The sequence below is a fragment of the Heloderma suspectum genome, chromosome 2, assembly GCF_057233095.1.
Source record: "Heloderma suspectum isolate Gila_16-S chromosome 2, 16-S_ref, whole genome shotgun sequence".
In the NCBI taxonomy this organism is placed as follows: Eukaryota; Metazoa; Chordata; class Lepidosauria; order Squamata; family Helodermatidae; genus Heloderma; species Heloderma suspectum.
Window position 1 is genome coordinate 378,098,379 of NC_139459.1, and position 25,048 is coordinate 378,123,426.

The 25,048-nt window shown below is 49.2% G+C and overlaps 1 protein-coding gene and 1 long non-coding RNA gene across 3 annotated transcripts in view; both read right to left on the reverse strand.

Annotated features, from left to right (window-relative positions):
- The window catches only part of LOC146356295 (uncharacterized), an 867,031-nt gene that overhangs the window by 471,165 nt on the left and 370,818 nt on the right, over positions 1 to 25,048 (reverse strand). The window lies entirely within an intron of this gene.
- LOC146356310 (class I histocompatibility antigen, F10 alpha chain-like) lies at positions 3,373 to 23,603 on the reverse strand. 2 transcript variants are annotated; one of them, XM_084831765.1, is made up of 8 exons: positions 23,473 to 23,603; positions 16,605 to 16,883; positions 13,816 to 14,091; positions 11,979 to 12,269; positions 10,296 to 10,379; positions 9,368 to 9,400; positions 3,770 to 3,802; positions 3,373 to 3,406 (listed from the first exon to the last, which is right to left on the reverse strand). In XM_084831765.1, the coding sequence occupies exons 1-8, from the start codon at positions 23,561 to 23,563 to the stop codon at positions 3,387 to 3,389; spliced, it is 1,107 nt and encodes a 368-aa protein (XP_084687891.1). In that variant the 5' UTR covers positions 23,564 to 23,603; the 3' UTR covers positions 3,373 to 3,386. The 2 variants fall into 2 exon arrangements, with proteins under 2 accessions (XP_084687891.1, XP_084687892.1); XM_084831766.1 differs by lacking the exon at positions 13,816 to 14,091.

The following is a 25,048-nucleotide window of genomic DNA, read 5'->3' on the forward strand; positions in this document are numbered from 1 at the left end:
CCATGGAGATCTTAGTAGGTAGAAGGAAAGTTATGTATATCCAAAATTATATCCAAATTTTTATTATAAATGCTAACATTTCACACAAAATTAAAACAATTGATTAGGCAGTCAAAAACGCCCATCAATACATCATATACATAGGCTGTAGGCAGTCACAAATTCAAGGATGTACAAATGCACAATACCAATATCCCAAACATATTTCAACCAATCTGGTACTGAATCCAAAAAAAGATATTGTAGAGTTGGGAAAAGGGCAACTCAGATGATCAAGGGGCTGGAGCATCTCCCCTATGAGAGAAGGTTACAACAGCTGGGATTGTTTAGCTTAGAAAAAAGGAGGGCAAGGGGGACATGACAGAGGTGGACAAAATAATGCAGGGTATGGAGAATGTGGATAGGGGGACATTTTTCTCCCTCTCTTGTAATACTAGAACCCAATGGGCTCATCCCATGAAACTGATTGGTGGGAGATTCAGGATAGATAAAAAGGAAGGACATCTTCACACAGCACAACATAATTAAACTATGGAATTCACTTTTCTTCTTTCAACAGCACAGGTCTGGATTTTCTTGGCTCTTCAGACTTTCTCACAGTGGGGTGCCAACTACAATCACCCACTTCATACCCATAAAACTTTTAAACTGGCTTTTTTGTGCTAGCAAATGTGGTACCCTGTCTGCAGAGGCTGGGAGGTCTGGAGTGGCTGGGGATCCTACTGACCTCATCCCGTATGCCAGAATAATTCCTTGTCATGAGATGGCTTTGATTCCCATAAAGCAGGCAGGAATCTAAACCCAAGTCCTAACCCCAAACCCAAGTGTTTAAGTTTATGCCATCCCTTATATTCTTGATCCCGGAAACTGTACCCACAGAGTGGTAAAACTCCAGCACAGCAGACAACCCGAAACTTCTGACACCCAATTTAAAAAAGCAACAGCAAAGGAGGGAGTAAAACAGATCTCTTTATTTTGGCCAATCTCAGCAGTGCTATAACAGCATTTTACACCCATTATCAAGCAAAGTGCAAGGTATGTTAACATGTCACCAAAATGTTTAGGGCACAATTCTATGCATAAATATCCTGCAACTCCCACCATTCCTCAGCCAACTACTTGCAGGACCTTTTTCTATCTACACATGCACAAGATTGCACCCTTAAATAATAAAACATTAGGTTATGTTGTTTGTATATATGTTATCACACGAGCAAACAGTTTTCAAAGGCCTATTGATAGCATTTTCGATCTTGCAAAAGTGAAGTTCAAATAATTAACAACTGTGGTGCTGGAGAAGACTCTTACGAGTCCCCTGGACTGCAAGGAGGTCAAATCAGTCCATCCTAAAGGAAATCAACCCTGAGTGCTCATTGGAAGGACAGATAATGAAGCTGAAGCTCCAATATTTTGGCCACCTAATGCGAAGAGAAAACTCTCTGGAAAAGACCCTGATGCTGGGAAAGACTGAAGGCAAAAGGAGAAGGGGACAGAGGCTGAGATGGCTAGATAGCATCACGGATGCAATGAATATGAACTTGAGCACACTCTGGGAGAGAGCGCAGGACAGGAAGACCTGGCGTGCTGTGGTCCATGGGGTCACGAAGAGTCGGACACGACTGAACAACAACAACAAAGGTTGAATCCAATATCAGTCCTACTTAGAGTAGACCCATTGAAACGAATGGGGCTCAAGTCTCCTGAGTAGGACTAACATTGGATTCAACCCTAAGAATGAGAACAAGGTCACCCAATGAAAGTTTCCAGGAAGCAAAGATGGCCTCATGAGGAAGAAGATGCTTTGGCAATTTTCTGTCCCATATCTTCATAATAAAAAACGATCGGCTGCAGCCCAGAACTGGAGGCATAATTCTGTACTTTTTAGGGCTACATGGGTTAACTGCACTGTCTTTTCTAGAAGCAGTTAAAAAATTACAGTTGGAAGGCAGCATTTTAAGAAGGCATCCCCCCACCACGTCGATTTCTATTCCACGCCGGAGGAAAATGTCTCTTCTGAGACGGTGCCCTGTGCAATTCTGACTTAAACTCCTGACATTAATCAGCTGAGATTTCTTTTCTCGGGCCAAAGGCTAAGACGCAAACGCCTCTTCGGGCTGCAGCTGTGCAGAAGGCAAATCCCGTCGAGCCGAGCTCTGCCGTCAGCAGCAGACCGAAGACCTCTCCGAAAGGAGAGGAGAGAAATCGGAACAAGGACCGATCCACTCCTGCTGTCTCTCTTTCCACCAGGAGACCTGCCAGCCCCGAGGCAGGCTGCAGAGGAAAAACCGGGAGACTCTGACTGGGATGAAGCCAAGAAGATGAACCCCCAAAGTCCCATCCAGCCTGGCGGGGGGGGGGATCGCGGCGTCTCTCTCCAGGCGGAGGAACAGGCAACAGCCCCGGGGGGGGGGGACTGGCCAGGAATCACGGGGCGAAGCTTGCTCAAGTACAAGCGCGCGCTGGGCAGCTGTGACAGTCGTTGCCGAGGCTGGGGCGGGGGGGGATAAGGAGAGGCACAAGAACGCCCTCCCAGCCCACGTTACTCTCTCGCCCGAACTGAGTGCGACGCGTTAGAGGGCACCCCGCAGAACCCAGACCCTGCTGCAGGGCGAGGGTTTCAGGGGATATCCTGTGGTTTTACTTTTTGTGAACCGCCCAGAGAGCTTCGGCTATTGGGTGGTATAGAAATGTGATATAAATAACAAAGAGATGAGGGGAGCTGCATTCTCCATCCAGAGATTCCAGGACTCCCATCTGCACTCTGAGCTCTGTGTAAATGCCGGTATACAAGCGTATCAAGGACTGGCGTTCGCCAGGGCCTGGCTGCTCCAGCAGTGCCACCACGTCCTCCTCCTCTTTGGAACAGCAGCTGTTCCCGGGCTGGGAAGGGGCGAGGCTTGGCTGTGGGAGGAGGAAGAGAGCAACCAGGGAGAGGAGGCGCCCTGCAGCCAAGAGCCTCCTTCCCTTGCAGGGCACCTCCCTTTCCTGCCCCCTCGCTGCTGCCACTGCCATCCTGCGGCTGGGAAAGGAGCGCCCTGCAGCCCTGTGCCTGGGATGGAAGGGCTGCAGCCTCCTCCAGCAGGAGCAGTAGGGCAAGGAGGGGGCGGCAGCAGAGGATTCCCTCTGCCAGCAAACTGCAGGGCCAGGCGCCTGTTGCAAATCCCCTTGAATGCACCCCCATCCTCCCTCTGTGGCACCAACACCTTCTCCCCCACCCCAAACCCCTCTCCCTTCCATTCCTGAGACGGGCAGCACAAGGCAGGCAGGGGTGGGGGAGATGAGGAGTTTTCACAAATAGGAGGAATGGAGGTTGGGTTCTCCATATCAAGGCCTTGGCCTCTCAACTGACTGCCCCCCCCCCCCGCCACTCACCTGGGTTGGGGCTCCTAGATGGCTGGGTTGCTCCCTGCATTGGAAAGAAGGAACAAGGCATTAGCCTCTCCCTAAATAGTACCTGTGACTGAGAACTTGGAAGGGGGGCGCTTTTCTGTTTTCAAGGGGACAGACTCCAAAGCTTTATGACAGAGTCCAGATACTCTTTAGTTATGCATGCGACATGGGGACCGGGCTGTGCCCTGCAGGCTCCAGGCCTGGCTCTTTGCGCTGAACGGGTGGGGCTGGCGAACTCTGAACTGGGTGGAGGAAGAACGTCTGAGGTGTCAAGCGGAATGTCCTTGGGAGATCCAATTTCTCCCCGCCCCCCCACCAGCAGCTGCAGGGAGAGGCACAATCCCTCCTGCCCTTTGGGGTGCGATTCCCTCACACTCACCCTTGCCGGAGCTGTTGGAGCTTCGGTCGCTCGCTGGAAAGGAGAGAAATGAAAAGGAATCAGCGTCTGCCTACTGGCTCTTGCTTTCAGACACAGACACACTTTCCAGTCAGCTACGCCTAACTGCTTTAGCCACAGAAACACAGCACAAAAAGAGACATATGGAAGAACTATACACATTCAATTCTGTACCCAGAACAAATCTTTTCCTAGATGAGCCTGGCAGGGCCAGCAGTGTCCGGTGTTGTTCCTTCCGGGAAGAAACATCCAAAGCAAACTTCCAGCTGCCAGGCAGTTCCAACGCCCCAATGGTGCAGCCTGCTCCAAAGCACCTCTCTCTGACCTGACCAGTTTACAAGAGGGACATAAGAAGAGCCCCGTTGGATCAGACCAAGTGTGCACCTGGCGGACTTCTTCCACAGTAGCCCTTCTCTCTGGATCTGTCCTCCTCCCTTCGCTACTTTTGATGAAGTGTCCAGATGTTATTCTAAAATAATTGCATTGCAGTGTTGTTCTCTCATGTTTGTTTTCCAGACCTGATCTGTGCCTATTTTTTTCACAGCACTTACAGCAGCAGCCTGTCCAGTGCAGACTGGGTAAATGCTATGGAGGGTTTTCAGGGCTGCTCTGCCTTCAACTACTTGCCATTTCTGGTGCTCTAATTGTTTCTTTAATGATCTATGTAGCACCAACAGCGTGCGTACCGCTTCACAGAGGACACGAGGCCAGGTCTCTGCTCTGAGGAGCTTACAATTTAAAACTTGACACAGGGGAAACAGAAGGGAAAGGAAAAGTAGGCAAACGGGAGAAGATGTGGCTGCTGATTGTACGTGCTTGAGGTCAGTTACAGGCTGAGTTACAGCAGGGCGTGGAAACGAGGGGTTGTGCCCAAGGCATCAAGAAAAAAAGGTGGGTTTTGAGGAGGGATTTCCAGCTAGAAAGGAGGGCGGCGAAGGAAGGCAGGCAGGCAGGCAGAGAGGTGGCACCGCATAATATTCTCCCTTAGTGTTTCATTTTTACTGTAAAATACAATTACTCTCCTGAGTTTGGATGACATGCCAACCCATCGTGGGTGTGAACAACCCTAGAAGAAGCCACGGGTTGTCAGGCTGGCTTGAAAAACAAGCTACCCTACGGAAAGCACTCCGGGTTCGGACGACACGACAGCCCACCATGGCTAGCTGCATGGGAACGAGGGTCGGGGCCAAAGGCATCAAGAAAAAAGGATTTTGAGGAGGGATTTCAAGCAAGTAAGGAGGGATCAGAAGGAAGCAAGAGAGGGGGCACCACAACAGTGTTCTGGGAGGCAGTTCCAAGCATATGGAGCAGGAGGACGACTGGTTGTTTTTTTTAATCATGTGGGAAGTTTTAATTGCTGTTTATTTCCCCGTAGGTTTTTTCCCCTTTTCATTTTTACTGTAAAATAGTGCATGTTCACTATAACAAATGGAAAAATGAGAAGAAAACAGCAATTCAAGCCTCCCTTTAACATCAGGGAACAGAAACTGACATCAAGGGGCAATCAAGAGAGGCTATTCAAGGGGCAATTACGAGACTATTCATCAGCCACTCTGTTGCTGAGTTCAACAGGAAGCAACAGAAATTGCAAGCAGGACCCTTTTAATAACACTTGCGAGGGACCTTTGTGGAACAGGATTTACTTGTAAGTTAACACTATGGAAGGGTCTTGGTCACAGGGATGGGGTCGGTTGCCAGATAAAATAGTGCTGTATTAACTGGTGAGCAGAATTATTTTAATTCCACTTCTAGCTAATTGCACCAAGCAATGTTTCAGAGGTACTAAAGAGTTCAGTGGGGAAGCAACCCTAGCCTAGTATCCTGTTTCCAGTGGTGGACAGCAGGGCAATTCTGGGAACTCCACAATGTGAGCATGATGCCCACTGCTCTGCAATGTTCTCTTCCCTCCAGCATCTGGCATTGAGAGATACAAGGCCGCTGATGACGGAGGTTCCTTCTAGCCATCATTGACAGTTTTTGAGACTTCTCCTCCTCCATCCCTCTGTCTAATCCCCCTTTAAAGATATTTAAGCTGGTGCCAAGCACCCTATCTTGGGGCAAGAAATTCTAGACATTAATTTTACATTGCCTGAAGAAATACTTCCTTCCATCTGTCCCAGTGCTAAAGCCAGTCAATTTCACTGGCTGATCCCAAACTCCAGTATTTTGAGAGAGGGAGGAAAATGTTGTTCTATCTGCATTCTCCACACTCTGCAGAATTTCACAAACTTCTCTCATATCCCCCATAAACTTTTTCCCCTATCCACCCCCCTCCGGTCATAAGAACGTAATATTGAAAGAAGAGCTGTGCTGGGTCAGACCAAAAGCTCATTTCAGGGATGGGGAACCTCTGATCTGCAGGCCTAATACGGCCCACAGCGGCCCTCCTTCAAGCCCCGGCCCCTCCCCAAGCCCCTCTCCCCTGGAGAGAAATCCCCGCTGATCAGAGATAGCAGCTTCCCCTGCTTCTCGTTGCCTCTGCATGGAGAAAGGCAAAACGGAAGGCCACGTGAGACCTGTGGGCGGCTGGGGCTCCAAGGGGCAGGGTCCAGGCTGCCTCATGTTGCCCAACCTGCTGGATCGTTCCAGGCCAGGGCAGCCCAATCCGTAGACCAAAACAAGTTGGGCACTCCTGGCTTATCATGTCCAGATTCTGTTCCCACAGGGACCACCCAGTTGCCCCAATCGGAAGACCACAAGCAGCCCTTTGCTACACCTTTTCCAGCCGTCCGAAACACTGCAGGGAGACTGGATGTGTACAGTGCTGTACATAATAGCAAAAGTTTGTTAAAAAAATCTTTAAAACCTGGCATTTCTATACAACTGGGGAAGAACCTAAACTAGCACCTCTCCAGCTGAAAAAATTCTAACTATAATTCAGGTAAAAGCTCCTCCAAAACAAGGTAGGGTCCCTGTAAATGCCAGCAGAGGAGGCCAAGCGAACCTCCTTGGGCAGGGAGTTCCAGAGCTACCTAGAGGGCACTGGGCCTTATAGCCATCCGCCACTCCTCAGACAGCGGGATCTCTCCTAAAAGTGTCTGCGGTGCCAATCCACGCAACACTCCTGTCCTTGATGTGACTGGGTGGCCAAGAGAAGGAGGTGTCAAGCAGGCAGTGAGTTAGAAGCAGGGACCTGAGGAATGAGGAGAGCGCACAGAGCTGAGGAGGTGGAGGCAGGGGCAACCACACAGAGGTTTCTCAAATGCAGCCCCTTCCCTTGACCAATTTGCTCTTTTGAGCTGTATGGAATCAAGGAAGGGGCTCCAATCAGGAAAAAAAAACATGGGGGGGGGGAGTTGCCTGGGACCACCTGCTCCCTTCCCCAGACTCTGGGAACAGTGAGCTGGTTTGCACATCACAACCATTCATGGACTGTTTAAACCCTGGGCTGTCATGAATGAGTGGGAGGGAGCGAGTGTGCTGGCAGCTGCCCTGCTGAGCTAAAGAACTCAGGGATGCTCTGTCCCTGGGCTGTTTAGTGCAATGGGAAAAAACCTGAGTGTGCACCCCCAATGTATGCATATCTATTCATTTATAAATTGTATATATGTACTACTGTAATAGTATATTATGTACATTATAAAGCATACACAAAAACTAGAAGTTAAAAAGGATGAGATAAAGATGAAATAAACAATATTTTTAAATGATGGTTTTTAAATTTTATTTATTAATGGTACAAACCCCCCTTTTTGCTCTCACTAAAAATATATATTATTAATGTAATTTTTTTAGTGAGAACACTGTGATTGAATATGCTTCATTATTTTTGAAAATCTTGGTTTAACACTTTGTGATGCTGCGATTCGAAGGTCTGGTTCTAAGTTTGATTTATTTCGCTACTTGGTCTTATTGGCTGCCATAGCTGACGTAGCTGTCATTGCACGCGCTTTCTTCTTGGCTTCATTCTGCCGAAGGAGAGTGGGAAAGGTTAATCTCCTTCCCGCTCTCCTTCGGCAGGATGGCAGCTGCTCTGGGGCTGTGGCTTCCTCTGCCGTGCCTGGCAGGGACTGGCGCAGTTGCTCTCGGTGGCTGCGGCAGAGGCAGGATAGGACTGGAGCTGAGAGGGAAACGTCATGGAGCTTCCCTCTTGGCTCCCGTCCCATCCTGCTGCCTCCACCATCATTGCACACCATGGCAGCTCGTCTGGGCAGCGGGAGGCTGCTCCATGATCAGGCGGCTCGCGCACCCCAATGGATCATCTTGTACACCCCACTTTGGAGATCACTGATTTAGTGAACTGGGTCACAAGCTTCTCAGTCAGGAGAGGGACACTGCCCCCCCGGTGGTTTTCATGAGTGCAGACAAATTGAAAACATCGCCTATCAAATCTGTCACCCCAGCTAAGAACCAGGTTGAGAAGCATCAGCCATAAAAGAGTGGGAAGGGAGTGGTGTAGTGAGTTTGATCCCAGAAGAAATGACAAGGAGTCGAGTCAGGTGTTGAACAGACACAGGGTCCTATATGCTGTTTGTTAAATGTATAAAACCCTGTCAGATATAGAATGGAGGGCAGTTCTCTTGTTTCTTAGAGCAGGCCCCAGATATACCAGGCAACTTTCGTAGGCTTCACACATGGGGAGACTGTCATCAAGCAGACACCAATCCACATGTTAACAATTGCTCGCTGTCAGACGCTGGTAAGGGCGTAATCTTCATGTCAACAGTTAAGGAGCTGCCTAATTTCCTCTTTTTGCTCTACTGTTCTTTCTCATTGAGATGGAGAGGGATCCTTTCCCACCGTATTGGAATGCTGGGACCTCTGAGTCACAGGAGAGGTAAATTACTTATCTGCCTGTGAAGCTTTGTGCACGTTCTAAAATACTGGAAAAGGGTATAAATGATTGGGGTGAGGCCTAACCAATTTGGTCTCGCTCCAAGGGGGAATACGCATGCTACCAGCCTGAAGAACATTTGGTCATAGAACCTACTTTTCATATGCTGTTGATTGGGGCCCCTGGCATACACGCAGCTGTGACAAAGATGTCAGCTTCATCAGCTGAAGAGATGTGTGAGCTTTCTTCATGCTTTCATTCTGCATCTCTTTTCTGTCAATAAACTGTACTTCCTTCCACAAGGGGTCTAGTTTCATCTTGGTAATGCAAAGGATCTATTTTAACTGGACCAAGTACATCAGGCCTCCAGATTAATACAAGTGGACAGAGAGAAATTAAGAGACCGAGGGAAGCACTGTCTCTTAATTTGGGGGGGGGGGGAGAAGAAGTGTGGGTGCGAAATTTACATCCATATTTGAACCAAGCAGCTAAATCTGAATGTTTCTAATAGATCGACACTCCTACATTGACGTTGAGATCTTCCATCCGGCAAGCAAAGCAAGCTAAAGCCCATTTTAGCTCAGCCTGGCTGCAAATGAAGGAGGACCCACCTTTCCCAGGTCCCTTCTTGGATGGGGAAAGAGAACTGTGCTGCTGGCAATAGCCCCTGTGCAGCTTCAAGGGCTGCCTAAGGCTTGGAGACACACACACAAACACGCATATCAAGTGATCCCCCTAGATCCCCATTGCCCATCCTAGCCTGCCCCGTGTTGCAGTAAAAAGGCGAAGAGGAAGGTTTTACTTACTTGCTGTTGCTTTGTAGCCATCTTGACTTTTCCCTGTGGAGACAGAACCAGAGAGTCAGAACTCAAAAGTGACCCCCAGAGGTCATCCAGTCTCACCCTCTGCGCTGAGGAAGGGCCCCCGGCAGATGCTTCTCCAGATGCTTCTCCTAACAGCCTCCAGGGTCTCACAAGCTCTCCAGGAAATGGTCATTAGTACACAGACTTTCCACGTTTCTACCAACCACCTGATTTGCTCCAAAGTAACTACTACTGCCTCTGGTCCTTCCCTCTGGAACAACCCTGGAGGAGAGCTCAGCTCAGCATCTGAAGAAGCAGGGTGGGGGGGTGGCAGGGGTGGCTTTACCCTTATTTTAAGATTTTTGTGCTGCTTTTCAACCCACTTTGAAAGGGATAGAACTAGGTATCACTCCTATTTGGAACACTCCAAATATCAGACTGACCACATTTGGATGAGCCGCAACCCTAAAACAGACCATGGGTTATGCGAGGGTTGTTTAACCCTCGCATAACCCACGCTTGCTGGGTTCACACAACATGGTAACCCTTGAGCAGGGGTTGCAAATTCCAAATAGCGACTGCAAGTACCACAGCCTCACCGTGGGTTAAATAACCCCCGGTGGGCTGCCATGTTGTGTGAAGAGCCCCACTGAGTTGAGTTGTATCTCAAGGCCAACACTTGAGACAGGGTAGGACAGAGAAGCCCAGCCAGGCCCCAAAGTCATTGACTAAACTGGACCTCACAGCTTCACTGAGTTGAGGCACAACTGGATCTCAAGGACAACGCTTCAGATGCTCACGATGAAGGCTGGCAGAAGGAGGTGGGAGGGTGGGTGGGACAGAGAAACCCAGCCCTGCCCCGAAGTCATGGACTAAATTAAACTTCCTCACCCTGCAAAAAGAGGCAGACTCAGCAGGGAAGTTTACTTACTGTATAAATAGATCCCAAGGATCACAGCCACCAGCAGGACAGCGGCCCCCATGACACATCCGATAATGAGCCCCATGCTGGATGCTAAAGTGGAATTGAGAAAAAGAGCAAAGCAACTGAAGGGAAACACAAAACAGTCTTGTCCTGCTAGGGGGGAGGCCCTAGATGGCTGAAGGACTAAGGAGTCAATAGACTAAGAAGACAATAAAGTTGGCGGAAGGGGGGATATCCAAGGAACAGCCCCCACCCCCTGCCATCATCCCCTGTAAAGCTTTGCGAAAGTCCTTCTAGGGCTGGGGTGGGCGGTGGGGCTCTCTTCCTAAAGTGAGAAGCCATAATAAGGCTTTACTCCTCCCACTGCGTAATTCATTTGCCTAAGGGGATCTCTATACCTCAAGTTTATTGCGCATTCATAATTGCTCACTTGCTGAATTGTGCGGGTCCATTACAGGACGTTGTCATTGTCCGGTCATTATTTCCCTGTTTCCTCCCACCTATCCCGTGTTTTCCTCAAATGGAAAAAATGCGGTATTTTTCCAGATACGCGCAAATGTCCTCCCCGTGTATTTCTCCCCTAGCGTGAATGAAGCGCTGAGTGTGGTTGTTGGGGGCGTGGTCAGGATGGCGAAGGTGGTGACAAAGGTCTGATGGGCATTCAGCCTTCCCGCTCCTGTGACATTTTGGCTCCTTGCCATTTTCAGCCTGCCTGTTCAAAACAGAGCGGCAGAGCGGCAGAACGGCAGGGACTGGCCAAAAGCATGGAAGAGGGAGGAAGGGCCAGGGAGATCGGCGGGGGGGGGGGCTGTCCACATCATTCCCTATCCACTAGTAGTGTGCAAGGGCAGGGAAAGGAGCAGGAACCCAGGAGCAAGTATCGCTAAACCTGGAGCATGTGTAATGCCTCTTCACGGAAACATAACGCTGTGGGAATGGCCCTCTACAGAGAAGGAAGTGTGTGCAAAGGGAATCAGTTGTGATCCTGCATTTAAAACGGAAGTGGAAAGCCCCGTTTTAAATGCAGGATTTTCTGCTGGTGTAGAAATGCCCTAAGTGAGAGGGTCTTACTGCAGTGGCCCCGCACCTCTGGAATAAGTTGCCATCGGGGGTCTGCCATGCTCCATCATTGCAGGCTTTTAAGAAGGCCTTGAAAACATATTATTTTAACTTGGCCTTCTGATATGATTGCTGTTATTGCCTTTGTTGCTGGTTTTATTGCTGGCTTTTATTGTTGTTTTTACTGCTATTTTATTGCATTCATGTTTTTATCGCTTTTAATATTTTCACTGTTTTTATGTATTTTATTGCTGTAAGCTGCCTTGGGAAGGCTTCTGGCCTGAAAGGTGGCCAAGAAATATTTTAAATAAAATAAACTGAATAATATAAATATTGGCAAAAAATCTCATGATTTCCCAGGCACTCAGGCTTACAAGAGAGATACAGCCAGCTTTTGCCACTGACATAATTTCACTTTAGGGCCTACAAGGTAGCAGGTACCTGCCAGAAAGGACAACATCGGTCTTGAAACGTACACAATCCAAATCATTTGCTTTGCACCCAAGAACACACACAGGGGGTCTGTGATGCTGCTGGGCGGGGGGCACCTCTGGTTTCCATCCCTACTTCTTCTGTGGGGAAAATTCACCGCCCAGAACCCTCCCCTCTGACAAAGAAGGCCCCACTCACCACCAGAAGGCTCCTCCCAGGCAAAGTCCAGAGGCTCCAGCAGGCCGTCATGCGCCACGTGGCACCGGTAGCGGTCCCGGTCCTTGGGCTCGATCTTGATGCTGAGCCAGGTGTAGTAGGTCCCGTCCAAGTTGGGGGCCACAATCCCACGGAGGGTGTCCTGCACCCAGACCTCCCCATCCCTCCTCCAGGTGGCATCGATCTCCTTGGGGTAGAAGCCGTGGGCCTGGCAGATGAGGGTCTCCATGCCGTCGTGGTCCGCCTTTCTCGTCACCTTCACTGTGGGGGTCTCTGCAAAAAAGGCAGCTTCAGAGTTAACACAGAGCCTCTCCAGTGACTCGTGGGATGGGTGCTTTACAACAGGAAAATACACCATGTGGTTTTCTAGTCCTATCTCAGAGATTCAATATCCAACACCTGCAGCACCCCAGAGAGAAACTCCAAAGACTGGGGCTCCCCAGCCTCCCTTGGTACCACGATAAACTCTGAAAATACTCTGCTACAGCAACTCACGGTGCTGAGACTCTCCCAGTGAGCTCCTTCTGGGCTTAGGGACAAATGTCACCAGGAATCCGGGGCTGAGTTGGTTCAGATGCCTCAGATTTAAGATCATAAACTGAACATCACAGTTCTTGATCAAGAGATGCTGGACTTGCTGCTCTTTGCCCTCCTGGACTAATTGTCCTTCAGTTCTTTCCTTAACCATATTTAACATTTTTAATATTCATTTTAGTGAACAAAGCAAAGAGCCATAGAAGACACCAAACCCCCAGGCTGCTCTAAATGACTCCCTTGAGGTACAAAACATCCCACCTCTCTTTTCCACTGCAGATGTACCTGGAGTGGAGACAATGTAAGGGTTGCTAACAGGCCCAGGCCAGAATTTCAAGAGGAGGTAAAACCAGAAGAAATGTTATGGGTCAGTGTTCAGGGACAACCTGTTCTTACAGTGACTTTTATAAAGGTGCTTCCATGAGAAAGGAAATGGCACTCTGCACATGCTCAAGCAGTATCAGCACGAATTCTGGAAAACAAAATCCTGCACACACTCAAGAATTAAATCTTTTCAGAGAACCATGCATATGAGGATGGTTTCCCCTCCTCCATTAAATTCTGGAACCCCCATTTCTGCCTCCCCCAGCCCCTCCTTGCAATTATTCCCTTTCTTTCCTACAGATGAGCAAATCATGGGATGTAAGGTTGGACAAGGGGGCAGGTGGACCAGGAAATCCTCTGGACAAGGGGAAGGATCCTGTCCCCAGGGCAGTGAGGAGGAGACCTTAGCCTACCAGTCATGGGGCTGGGGTGAGAGGAGGGCTTCCTTAGAGGAGTAATGAATGACACAGAGCAGTTGCATGGGCAGGGAGGGGTTTCTTGCAATGGGGGGAGCGCTCACAGAAGCTGCCCACCTGCGGTCTGGCCTGGCCCAGCTCAGCAAATGCTTGACTGGGTGACCACTTGGACTGTTTGTTTCTGTTTGATTCTCTGGATGGAAGTCGGAGGGTGGACTGAACCACTTCGGGTTGAGGAGCAAGCCTAGTTCTGAATGCTCCCCAACATACACACACCACACACACAGAGCCTCTTTCCTCCTATCCCTGCAAGTAGAAAATGTGCAGGTTAGGGAGTCCAGCCTGCACCTCTGTCTTTACTTTGAGGGATATTTTTTTAAAAATCTGTGTGAATATTCAAAAATCTAAGCCCCTCACCCAAGCTGTAGTCTGATGCAGGCTAGCCCCAGATTTCCACCACCTTTGTAGTGCCAACATTAAGGGGGGGAGGGGAGATACGAAAGGATTACAGCTCCACCATCACCCCTTGCTTTCCCCCTCCTCACCTTTCTGCAGCAGAGTCTCCTCCCCGTACCCCAGGTATCTCTGCAGCCACTCAATGCACTCCTCCTCCAGGTATGCCTTATCATATAGGTTCTGTTCCATGCCACGATCCCACTTCCACTTTGTGCTTTGGGCCTGCATATCGGCTGCCGTCCAGGTGAGGGTCTCCCTGTCGAAGCTGATGTAGTCTCTCCCATCGTAGGCAAGCTGCAAATACCCCCCTTTGTGCCCATCTCCCCTGAGCTCACAGCCGTACATCCGCTGCAAGGTGTGAAACCCTGGAAGAGACGCATGGGAGGTAAAGGGAGGGGGCATCAGAGCAGAGTGGGGGCAGCCACTCCTCACCACCATGTCTCAAGCCCCAGAAAAGTGGTGCAGGGAGGAATTCTTAACTCCCCTGGAGGAGACAGCAGCTGCCCAAGGACATGTGGAAAAATTAAGCAACGAGCAGGCACTTGTATTAATAGCTAAAGCCTAAAATATGTCAGTCATGACAATAGTAAAGTTCTGAGCCCATACTGCCGTCCTCCTCCCTCTCTTTATGCTCTCACTGAACCTTCTCACTCTCCCAACTCCCTCTCCTCAACCCCCCCCCAGTTCAATGGGCGCCCCCCACTGGCTTGGGGCGCTCCTGCCCCTCCCCAACGTTCTAAATTATGACCTTTCTAGCGGGGGGGGGGGAGTTGTTCACATGCAACCATCATGGACAAGTGTGATGATTAATAAGCCCTGCAGGATGCTTAACATGCAAAGCACCATATCAGCTCTGCCCTCCTCATCTCAAAAACCCAGCTCTGCCATTTTACACGTTATGAGCTGAGACCGAGGCACCCCAGACTGAGATCAAAGCAGAGATCTGAACTCAGGTTCAAGGAAAACTGGAAAGAATTCTGCTATAATGGTGCTCAGTAGAGGGTGTAAAGATATTACATGGAACACATAAATATATAGCAGTAGATGCCTAAACACATTTGAGGTTCATACTGAATTCTATTTCTGGTGGAAATTAAATGCAGATATTCAACCAAGTGGTTACCCTTTGAAAGGACTTCCCCTCTGTTGCTTCCCAAGAGTTTGTGTCATGGGATTTTGCTTTTGATCAGGCACTTCAGCTCAGCTTTTTTTTATTTTTTTGATCCGGCACTTCAGCTCAGCTGGACTACTCTTGGGGGCTTATTAATAAACGTTCTAGAGATTTCGCCAGGCACGACAATCCTCTACAGTTAGGGCGGGCACATTTATCCCAGCCTGCCAGTCGACTATGGGCTGGATCCTGGTGGCGCACCAACATGTCTTCCTGTCTCCCTCTCAGAGAGCTTCAGGTTGTTCCTGCTTTTCTCCCCAAACCCCCTTGCAAGAGTTCATGGGGCAGGGATGAAGGGAAAGCCTGAATAGAGTTGTGGTTTTGTGTGCACGCACGCACATGCGGGCCAGTCTATGTACAAAGATGTGGAAGGCACAAGGGCTGGGAGGGTGTGCGAGTGAGCTCTGGGCTGTCTTGGCCATGCTGCGGTGGCCAGGCCCAGCCAGAGGAGGAGGTGCTGGGGGAATAGTTATATTGAGCTATTGGCTGATGGAGACAGAGTGAGAAGCTGGAGTATCTTAGGCCTGAGAAACATGCATCTCCCTCTAGGTCTAGGAAGAAGGGGGTTTCTGCTGCAACTGCCCGACCTCCCTTTCGTTCCTCTATGGATAGATGCACCTGCTCTGATCCCAGCATGTTCTTCTGCCGCACCCCACCCACGCCTGCCCCTGCTCACTTGCCATACCAATCCATTTGTGTTTCTTTTACTTTCTCATTAAAGCCTGGATTATGGGGCGGAAGTGGCTTCTGGACTGGCCGGCTCTATTAGCGATCAGCACTGTACACAACTGGATGGGGCCATGGGAGGGAACTGGTTCTGTGTGACTGACACAAGAACCAGCCAATAAGCACTCTGCACAGTTGGCTTCTCTTTGGAACAGAAGGAAGCGTTACCCCAGGCTCAATTCAAGCAAGGAGCTGGAGCATCTCCCCTGTGAGGGAAGGTTACAACAACTGGGATTTTTTAGCTTGGAAAAAAGGAGAGTAAGGGGAGACATGATAGAGGCGTACAAAATTATGCATGGAGAATGTGGAGACTTTTTTCTCCCTCCCTCATAATACTAGAACGCAAAAGGGTCATCCTGTGAAGCTGATGGGTGGGAGATTCAGGGCAGGCAGAAGGAAGGACTTCTTCACACAGCGCAGAGTTAAACTGTGGAATTCGCTACCACAGGATGTAGTGAGGGCCACCAATTTGGATGGCTTTAAAATGGGGTTAGATACATTCCTGGAGGCTATCGATGGCTTCTAGTCTTGATGGCTATGTGCTACCTCCCGTGCCAGAGGCAGTGAGCCTATGCACACCAGTGGCTGCGAGGCATGGGTGGGAAGGTGCTGTGGCTCTCTTGCCCTGCTTGTGGGTCTCCCGTGGGCAGCTGGTCGGCCACTGTGCGAAAGGAATGCTGGACTGGATCGCTCTTCTTGTGTTCTCATGACGGGGTCTGCTGTCGTTGTGGGGGAGGGGAATGGCAGCTCTCATTCTGCCCTCCAGCCCTCCCCACCGCACATCAGGCTCCTGCTCTCGATCTTTTCGCTGGGGTGCGCATGCAAGTGGAGAGTTGTTGCCACACTTCACTCACCCACCCTCCTCTGGAGTAGTCAAACTGACCGAAGAGTGGGGACAAGAGGAACCCCTCTCCTGCCAGGGACCCCCTTTCCCTCCCTCCCTCCACCTCTCCCCACCTCCTGCCCTCACCCTCCACTCACCTCCACTCTGATTGTTGCGATTCCTCGCGACTGTCAGACTTTCATTGAAAAAACCCTCATTGTTCCGTGCTATTTCAGTCTCTCTGACCCAGTATTGGGGATCATCCTTCTCGACCACCTTCATCCAGGGCACCCGAGGCTGCCACCTCCTCGTGTTGCTGTCATAGTGAGTGATGAGCCGGTCATCCACATAGCCCACGGCGATGAACTGGGGCAGCCCCCGGCCAGGCTCCGACACAGCTGTGTAGAAATAGCGCAGGGAGTGCGGGGAGGAGGGGCCTGAAAGGACACAGAGAGAGGGCAGAATTAGGGGGCCTGCAGCTTAGGGGGCCTTCAATGAATGGTTCTGACAGCCTTCAGCAACCCTCATTTAGGAGTTCCAAGTGTGAGACAGAGTATGCTCACGTGATGTGCAAGGAGTCTGTAAATAAGCGTGAAGATAGCGGAGGCAGGAGGGAGCGTTCTCAGGGAGCCAAAGGGGAAAATGGATGAGAGAGGGGAGGAAGTGGGCAAGGTAAGCTGTCATATGGAGTTAAGGGGAGCAAGCAATGGAATAAAAATGTGGGGTGAATATCTGCTGCTTGGGGGGTGGGAGGAAAACAGGGGCCAGACATGAGTGCTATGAAGGGGGGGGGAATTGGCTGGAAACCCCAATCATCCCTATTGGAGTTGCTCCCCATTTCCCCTCGACAGCCAGCTACACATTGTCAAGGCTTAGCACCCAGGAGATTGTAACCCTAACAGAGAAAAACAAGGTAAAGGTTGGATATTCTCTGATTTTGTTTTCCATCCTTAAAGTAATGTGGGGCAGCAAACCACTTTTAGAAATGTATTGCTTCATAACATTAACAAGAAATGTAGCAAACAAGATGCAAGCCAGACTGGGCAACTCGAATGGATACGATATTAGTCAACTCTGAAATCAAAACTTCAATTCACTTTTCCCAGGGGACTACCCTAGGAAGCACAAAGATTTATGCACAGTGCTCTTCAACTGCAAAAAAAAACCCTGACCCGAGGCATAGAACCTCCTGTATCCCCTCTCCTTTGCAAGCAGAACCCTGATATCCATTGCCCAACCACAGTCAGTTCAGAGCTAAGCCTACTCAATCCAGCACTTTACAGCCCTGTTGTGATGCAAAATTCATCTCTGGTACATGGATACTCATAATTATTACATATAGACTGCAAATCCCAAGGCATGAAAGACATGGATCTAGTGTAATTTCTGGCATTTCAATAACAAAGTACAATATTCACGGCACAAACCCTCATGCGGTCTCACAGCAACTGAATGTGGACTTCTCTGAAACACATGATATCCAAGTTCTACAATTCCATAATGTCGCTCTCTTATCCAGTGCATTGTGTCCGTGCAGAGCTGTCAAAACCCCAAAAGGACCCCAGCCCACTCTGTGCTCATTGTTTTTCTTTCCATTCAGATCCTTAATTTATACCTCAATATATTGGCAACCTTCAAGCACCCCAGAGTCATCCCTTGTACCTGGACTCCAAAATATAAAAATCAGGCAAACTCAAACACAGCTATTTAGATCCCACTAGATCAGATGTTTTCCCTTCATGGATCACTGCCTTGTTGTGGCGAAGGGGCTTGCTAACTCAGTGAAGCCATAAGCTATGCCGTGCAGAGCCACCCAAGATGGACAGGTCATGGTGGAGAGTTCTGACAAAATGTGGTCCACTGGATAAGGAAATGGCAACCCACTCCAGTATTCTTGCCAAGAAAACCCCATGGAACGTATCACAAGGCTAAAAGATATGACGCCGGAAGATGAGCCCCTCAGGTCGGAAGGTGTCCAATATACTACTGGGGAAGAGCAGAGGGAATTTCCAAGTAGCGCCAGAAAGAGTGAAGCAGCTGGGCCAAAGCCTAAAGGACACTCAGCTGTGGATGTGTCTGGTGGTGAAAAGAAAATCCGATGCTGTAAAGAACAATATTGTTTAGGAACCTGGAATGTCAGATCAATGAATCGAAGTAAGCTGGAGGTGGTCAAACATAAGATGGCAGGACTGAACATCGACATCTTGGGAATCAGCGAACTAAATGGACAAGCATGGGCGAATTTAATTCAGGTGACCATTATATCTACTACTGTGGGCAAGAATCCCTGAGAAGAAATGGAGTAGCACTCATAGTCAACAAAAGGGTGGGAAAAGCAGTACTGGGGTACAATCTCAAAAATGACAGAATTATCTCAGTACGAATCCAAGGCAAACCATTCAACATCCCAGTAATTCAAGTCTATGCCCCAGCCACTGAGGCCGAAGAAGCTGAGGTTGATCGGTTCTATGAAGACCTACAACACCTTCTAGAACTAACACCAAACAAAGATGTCCTCTTCATCATAGGGGATTGGAATGCTAAAGTAGGAAGTCAAGAAATCACCAGGATAACAGGCAAGCATGGCCTTGGTGTACAAAATGAAGCAGGACAAAGGCTAAAAGAGTTTTGCCAAGAGAACACGCTGATCATAGCAAACACTCTTTTCCAACAGCACAAGAGGAGACTCTACACATGGACATCACCAGATGGTCAATATCGAAATCAGACTGATTATGCCCTTTGCAGCCAAAGATGGAGAAGCTCTATACAGTCAGTCAAAACAAGATCTGGAGCTGACTGTGGCTCAGATCATGAGCTGCTTCTTGCAAAATTTTGGCTTAAATTGAAGAACGTAGGGAAAACCACTAAACCATTCAGGTATGACCTCAATCATATCCCTTATGAATACACAGTGGATGTGAGGAATAGATTTCAGGGATTAGACCTGATAGACAGAGTGCCTGAGGAACTATGGACGGAGGTCCGTAACACTGTTCAGGAGGCAGCAACTAAATCCATCCCAAAGAAAAAGAAATGCAAGAAAGCAAAGTGGCTGTCTGATGAAGCTTTACAAGTAGCTGAGGAAAGAAGGGAAGCGAAAAGCAAGGGAGAAAGGGGAAGATATATCCAACTGAATGCAGAGTTCCAGAGAATAGCAAGGAGAAACAAGAAAGCCTTCTTAAATGAACAATGCAAAGAAACTGAGGAAAACAATAGAATGGGGAAGCCTAGAGATCTCTTCAAGAAAATTGGAGATCTCAAGGGAACGTTTTGTGCAAAAAAGGGCATGATAAAGGACAAAGAAGGCAGGGACCTAACAGAAGCAGATGAGATTAAGAAGAGGTGGAAAGAATACACAGAAGAACTATACAGGAAAGATCTGAATGTCCCTGATAGCCATGATAGTGCGGTCACTGAACTTGAGCCGGACATCCTCAAGAGTGAAGTCAAGTGGGCCTTAGGAAGCATTAGTAACAACAAAGCTAGCGGAGATGACAGTATTCCAGCTGAGCTATTTAAAATCCTAAAAGATGATGCTGTTAAAGTGCTACACTCAATATGCCAACAAATTTGAAACACTCAACAGTGGCCACAAGACTGGAAAAGGTCAGTTTACATTCCACTTCCAAAGAAGGGCAATGCCAAAGAGTGTTCAAACTACCGCACAACTGCGCTCATTTCACATGCCAGCAAGGTTATGTTCAAAATCCTACCAGCTAGGCTTCAGCAGTATGTGACCCGAGAACTACCGGAAGTACAAGCTGGGTTCCGAAGAGGCAGAGGAACTAGAGATCAAATTGCCAACATTCGCTGCATCATGGAGAAAGCAAGAGAATTCCAGAAAAACATCTATTTCTGCTTCACTGACTACGCTAAAGCCTTTGTGTGGATCACAACAAACTCTGGCAAATTCTTAAAGAGATGGGAGTACCAGACCACCTTACCTGTCTCCTGAGAAACCTGTACGAGGGTCAAGAAGCAACAGTAAGAACCAGACATGGAACAACCAATTGGTTCAAAATTGGGAAAGGAGTACGACAAGGCTGCATATTGTCACCCTGCTTATTTAACTAATATGCAGAGTACATCATGAGAAACACCGGGTTGGATGAATCACAGCTCGGAATTAAGATTGCCGGGAGAATTATCAACAACCTCCGATACGCAGACGATAACCACCCTAATGGCAGAAAGCGAAGAGGATCTCAAGAGCCTCTTGTTGAGGGTGAAAGAGGAGAGTGCAAAAGCTGGTTTGAAACTCAACATTACAAAAACGAAGATCATGGCATCTGGCCCCATCGCTTCCTGGCATATAGAAGGGGAAGAAATGGAAGCAGTGACAGATTTTACTTTCTTGGGCTCCAAGATCACCGCAGATGGTGACTGTAGCCATGAAATTCAAAGACGCTTGCTCCTTGGGAGGAAAGCTATGGCAAACCTAGACAGCATAGTAAGAAGCAGAGACATCACCTTGACGACAAAGGTCCGTCTAATCAAAGCTGTGGTTTTCCCAGTAGTAATGTATGGCTGTGAGAGCTGGACTATAAGGAAGGCTGAGCGCCGAAGAATGGATGCTTTCGAACTGTGGTGCTGGAGAAGACTCTTACGAGTCCCCTGGACTGCCAGGAGGTCAAATCAGTCAATCCTAAAGGAAATCAACCCTGAGTGCTCATTGGAAGGACAGATACTGAAGCTGAAGCTCAAATATTTTGGCCACCTAATGCGAAGAGAAAACTCCCTGGAAAACACTCTGATGCTGGGGAAGATTGAAGGCAAAAGGAGAAGGGGACGGCAGAGGATGAGATGGCTAGATAGCATCACCGATGCAATGAATATGAACTTGAGCACACTCCAGGAGACAGCGGAGGACTGGAAGGCCTGGCGTGCTATGGTGCATGGGGTCATGAAGAGTCGGACACGACTTAACAACTTAACAACAACAACAGATCAGACGTTTACCCAGACCAAGGCATGCAACGCCAGCACACAGGACCAGTCATTGGACTGAAACCAAAAGGGCAGGACGTCTGGATCCTCCAAGGCTGAACTGCTTTGAATGGCTTCACTCCTCTGAGGAACTCCAGAGCCTGCGGTGGCTATTTGGGAGACTGGGGTGCTTTCACCCTGCCTTATTCATGGAGGTCCAGAAGCCGTTGTCTTGTTCCTCTCATAACCTTCCCATGTTCTCCTACCACTTTTGCCATCTTTTTTCTTACTGAGGAGAATCCACTTGGAAGAAAAAGACAGAATAGGTGCACAATGCCTTCTCAGTGGTATTGCTAGGAGCCCTCTGTCTGGAAGCACCCAGAATGTAAAAGTTCACCCAGGATGTTGTGGCTCTGATGGTGCAGTGATATACATGTCTACTCAGAAGTAAGCCCCATTGGGTTCAATGGACTTACTCCTCGGAATGAGTGTATACAATTGCAGCTGCAGCCTCTGATGTGAACTGGGCTTCCAGAGGCCCCAGTCCTGCAATGTATGGTCTAGCCCCAGATTCTACAGCAGCCTTGTAACAAGGTATACCTGCCTGCATGTTAGTCGTGCTTTATATTTATTACCAAAGATTCACAAGAGAGGGTTTCCCCCACCAGATAGGCCCATTGTATCAACATCAGGCTGTGTTTTGGAATCCCTTGCTAAGTATTTATATTCTTTTCTACAGCCATATGCTTCTCACCATCATTCTTATATTCAAGATACTTCTCTTATCCATCAAACTGAGGGAGAACAGGTTAATTCAGAGACTAACCTTCTTTCTTTAGATATTGCTACTCTATATTCTAACATTAAACACTATCAAGCAAGACTAGTATTTCAAGACAGTGACCTGGTTTGGATGACATGCTGTGGCTTGCCATGTGTTATTTAGGCCAGGATGAGTTCAGGTACCTGCAAGAGCCAGACTGCATATCCAGCCACCGCTCAGTGGTTGTACTGTCGTCTGAATCCGGTGTGCGTCGGTTATGCGACCCATGCATAACCCATGGTTTGTTCTAGGGTTGTGCAAGGGCTGTTTAACCCTCGCATAACCCATGCTTGCTGGGTTCACATGACACAACCCCAAGCAGGGGCTGGATATGCAAAATAGCAGCCACAAGTGCCGCAGCCACACCATGGGTTCTTCTTTGCACAACCCCAAAGAAGTACAAAATCTAAGGGAAATTTTTACAGGCAGCACAGAAAGTTTTGCGGTGGGCGGTGGCATGGAAAACCAGCACACAAATAAATTCCTGCTTGCTGAGAAGAGCATAAAAGCTGTGCTAGAACTAGTCCAGCATTCTGTTCCCACAGAGACCAACCAGCTGTCCCAATCAGAAGCCCCCATCCAGGACAGGAGGGAAACAGCACTCTCCTCCCACTCTTGATATAATACGCAGCAAAACATCCACAGAAACCACATTTCAGTAGCCGTTCCATAGTCCATAAAATGGGCCAAAGACAGCCAAATCAACCAACTCACCAGTCACACATAACTGCAAAGGACTGATGCAGTAAGCCACAAAATGTACACAGAAACCACGTTCCAATACCCCATTATGGGGTTAATAATAATACAACACTGCAAGGGTTTCAGTCCTAAACTATTGTTCTCAAGTGTTTCCAATACATGCCTCTATTTTGCCCTGCTTTTCCAATACAAAGGGGCCGTTCCATTCCGCTCCAGCTGGTACACCGTCCCCCTAGATTCAACCCTAAGCTCAGAGAACCAGCATCGCCGTGCGGGGCAAAGGCGAAATCCTCTTTCTTCTCTACGTCATGCTGCTGCTCTCGACGTTTCTGGGTAGAGCTGGGACCCGGGCACTGTACAGCAGAACCATGAAGTGGTCCCTGCCCCGGAGGGCTTACAAAACACACGTCAGGGAAGGGGCATCAGTAAGGGGGCATCAGTAAGGGGGGGATCCACTCCCCGCCGCCGCCGCCCTATTTCCGCGTTTGGATGCCAAGGAAATCCATGCTCGAATTCTGACTGGGTACAACCCCGCCCCCCCCCCAGCAACTGAGGTCCCTGGAGGTACTCACCGGAGGAGCGCCCCAGCAGCAGGGCAACAATCCCCAGGAAAAGAAGCCGTCCCATTTTGCTCAGAAGAGCCGATTCCAAAAAATACACCATTCGCTTACTCCGGAGCGGCGGGGACTCACCCGTCCAAGAGCTGGGATTGGCCGCGGGGAAAGGTTTTAGCCAATAGGAAAAGTAAGCGTCGCTTTCATCAGTGGTTGCTCGGCAGACCACGCGCGCCAGTCTGTGAGCGCAGGGAACGGAAAGCGAAAGTTTCGCCAAACTTCTCGGGAACCCCCCGGAAGAGGCTGTTTGCGGGGGGCGAGGGGCGGGGGAGAGGCGCGCAGAAGAGGGGCGCGGCGGGCCGAGTGTACCGGGATGGGGGTAAAACCTTTCCTGGGAGGCGGGCGCTGCGGGGTCCGCCGGGGCTTGGCGCAGGGATGGCGCTGCTACGGGTGCGTAACGCGCGCCGCCCTTCCCTTGAATAGCCACGCTAATTAGCGTGAATTAGTGAATTGAATTAGCCGCGCTAATTCAAGGGACGGAGCTGCAGGCGGCGATGGGGCGACGTTGTGCCTCCAAGGCCCGAAGCGTCCCGGCTGTTGCGGTGGGAGCTCGGCCCCCTCTCGCTGGTTCGCAGCAGAAGGGGCTCCGGGCGCCCCACGCAAGAGTCCAGCAGCAGCAGAAAGAGAACGAGTTCTTCGTACAGCATGAAAGGATGTTCCTTCTGTTGCTGCCAGCGAGCGTAAGGTGACGCGTCAACAACGCGCGCTAATTCAAGGGACGGAGCTGCACGCTGTGTGGGGGAATTCATGAGGGACGCGCTGCTCACGAGTAGAGCATCAGGCATTTCCCCACGAGCTCGCACGTGTAACAGAAAACACACTGCATCCATTTTAATTGCAAGGACCCATTCCATACTATACTCCAAACACTTGTTTACAATAGATGTAAACCTTTACCTTTTTTTAAAGCAATCTGTATCTTCATAGAGCCCAGGAGGTGGCGATCTCTTGGGCTGGAATACCCAGAACATCTCCCTCTGGAGCAAAATCCTGTCCTTAGACACATGCAGCTTCTCAGCGATGCAAAAGGCAGGATCTTCAGTTGTGTGTGTAGTCCAGAAATTGCCTGCTAAAGGAGCACCTGTTTTGTTGTTTCTAATACTGCTCAGGCTTTTACTTATATAGACTGACGGTATCAGAAATCAGGCTATATAAGAGACTATTTAGGTACTTAAAACATTTCCGTTAACTAGTTTACACTGGGATGCACAGCCTTTTCAGCCCTGAGGGCTACATGTGATGCTAGTTTGGGGGTCGGGGGCTGCATGCACAAAGCACAGCAGCCATCCTGATACAGATTGCTCTTTCCTCACTGCTGCTGGAAATAGCAAAATAGACCCCCCCCCCCCCGGGAATGATATTCAGTACTTCAACCATCACTTGACAAAATGCCTAATCTGCTAACCCCAAAGCCATAAAAACTATATTGCTGTGTTTTATGCCTTACAGCTTTTCCTGAAGGCCAGTAAGGCGCTGCAGCTCTGCACCCCAGGACAAAGATGGTTCCACTGCCTCAGAACCACCACAGTCAAGG